The following is a 2,500-nucleotide window of genomic DNA, read 5'->3' as shown; positions in this document are numbered from 1 at the left end:
CAAAACAAGTAAAGCATAGATAACAGCCTTACCAACACCAGGGTATAGATGCTTTGTCCACTCTTTGGTTATCATCGGCCTGTGCCTCTGAGATTTGAAAGATGCTGTCTTTTGCCCACTTATTGACACATGCCATGTGGAAACTGCAGTAACACTCCTCACAACTCCAAGTCTGTTAAAGGCATTATAAACTTATTCACTTTTTGTGAATCTGTTGTTAAATCCATATTCAAACACCTTAGTATGAAAGTCAATAAGTATTTATCAATGCATCATGTGATTATTGTAAAAATTAAGATTCTTTAAATATTCAATGAATAAGATCATTATCATAGAACTCACAATTTAAATTTTATTTTCATTACAGATACCCTAATTTGAGAAATATCATAAACATACACTTCAAACTTCAAAAAAAGTGAACTGATTCAACATACTGCATCTGTTCGTTTAATGTTTTCAATACAGATAAGACACACAAGGGCACCAGACTTGAAAGCATCCTGCAAATACTGCTGTGTACGACTCTCTTCTCTCTTCTCACCATATCCACTGTACACTCGAGCTGAAATATACAGCAGCAGTGAATGTTTGTAAATATGAATATGTGTATGTATGTACATAAGTATGAATATAATATATATATATATATATTTATATATATAGACACACAGACAGACAAGACAGACTGACAGACAGACACAGACAGACACAGACACAGACAGACACAGACAGACACAGACAGACACAGACACAGACAGACACAGACACAGACACAGACACAGACACAGACACAGACACAGACACACACACACACACACACACACACACACACACACACACACACACACACACACACGCACACACGCACACACGCACACAGGCACACACACACACACACACACACACACACACACACACACACACACACACACACACACACACACACACACACACACACACACACACACACACACGAGTAATGATAGCGAGGTTTTACACACACTCCCCATGGGCACTCGGTGGAAGTTAATTTAGAAATTCGAATAATGCAATACCGCATTGATATAGATATAGTTTAGTACTGGCCCTCCGGTCTCATACCCGGAGTGACTTAGGTACGAGGCCAGGTCAGGGAGGATTGTTATATATCTATATCAATGAGGTATTGCATTATTTCAACTTTCATATATACACACACACACACACACACACACACACACACACACACACACACACACACACACACACACACACCTCAGTATATCTGACTTCAGTTTCGAATTTCTAAATCAATTTCCACCGAGTGCCCATGGGGAGTGTGTAAAACCTCACTATCATTACTCATGTATGAGTAGATAGGTAATGTCTAAGGAGCTAGTTAGATCCTAGTTGCACACTCCTTTTAGTAGGTCATGTGGCATTGTTGGTTTAGTACTGGCCCTCCGGTCTCATACCTGGAGTGACCTAGGTTCGAAGCCAGGTCAGGGAGGATTGTTATATATCTATATATATCTATATCTATATATATATATATATGCTATATAATATATATATACATTTATGCATATATATACGTATATATATGTATATATATATATACACACACACATATATGCATATATAAATATATATACATATACATATACATATATGCATATATATATACATATACATATACATATACATATATATACATATACATATAAGCATATATATGTACATATACATATACACATATGCATATATATACATATACATATAAGCATATATATATATACATATACATATACATATATGCATATATATATATATACATATACATATACATATACATATATGCATATATATATACATATACACATATGCATATGCATATATATATATATATATATATATATATATATATATATACACACATATACACATATGCATATATATATATATATACATATACATATATGCATATATATATATATATACATATACATACATGCAAATATATATATACATATACATATATGCAAATATATATATATACATATACATATATGCAAATATATATATACATATACATATATGCAAATATATATATACATATACATATATGCAAATATATATATACATGTACATATATGCAAATATATATATACATGTACATATATGCAAATATATATATACATATACATATATGCAAATATATATATACATATACATATATGCAATATATATATACATATACATATATGCATATATATATATACATATACACATATGCATATATATATATATATATATACATATACATATATGCATATATATATATATATATATATATATATATACATATACATATATGCATATATATATACATATACACATATGCATATATATATACATATACACATATGCATATATATATACATATACACATATGCATATATATATATATATATATATATATATATATATATATATATACATATGTGTATATATATAT

The 2,500-nt window shown here is 29.8% G+C and overlaps 1 protein-coding gene across 1 annotated transcript in view; it reads right to left on the bottom strand.

Moving 5' to 3' along the window:
* The window catches only part of LOC125025869 (NF-X1-type zinc finger protein NFXL1-like), a 22,084-nt gene that overhangs the window by 9,442 nt on the left and 10,142 nt on the right, over positions 1-2,500 (bottom strand). Inside the window, exons 4-5 of the mRNA XM_047614163.1 lie at positions 438-565; positions 33-172 (exon numbers count right to left, since the gene is read on the bottom strand). Coding sequence (XP_047470119.1) covers positions 33-172; positions 438-565 — 268 coding nt within the window. The remainder of the gene's footprint in view (positions 1-32; positions 173-437; positions 566-2,500) is intronic.

The sequence above is a fragment of the Penaeus chinensis genome, chromosome 5, assembly GCF_019202785.1.
Source record: "Penaeus chinensis breed Huanghai No. 1 chromosome 5, ASM1920278v2, whole genome shotgun sequence".
NCBI classification, from domain to species: Eukaryota; Metazoa; Arthropoda; class Malacostraca; order Decapoda; family Penaeidae; genus Penaeus; species Penaeus chinensis.
Note: the sequence above shows the minus strand (reverse complement) of the source record. Positions and strands in the feature narration are given on the sequence as shown.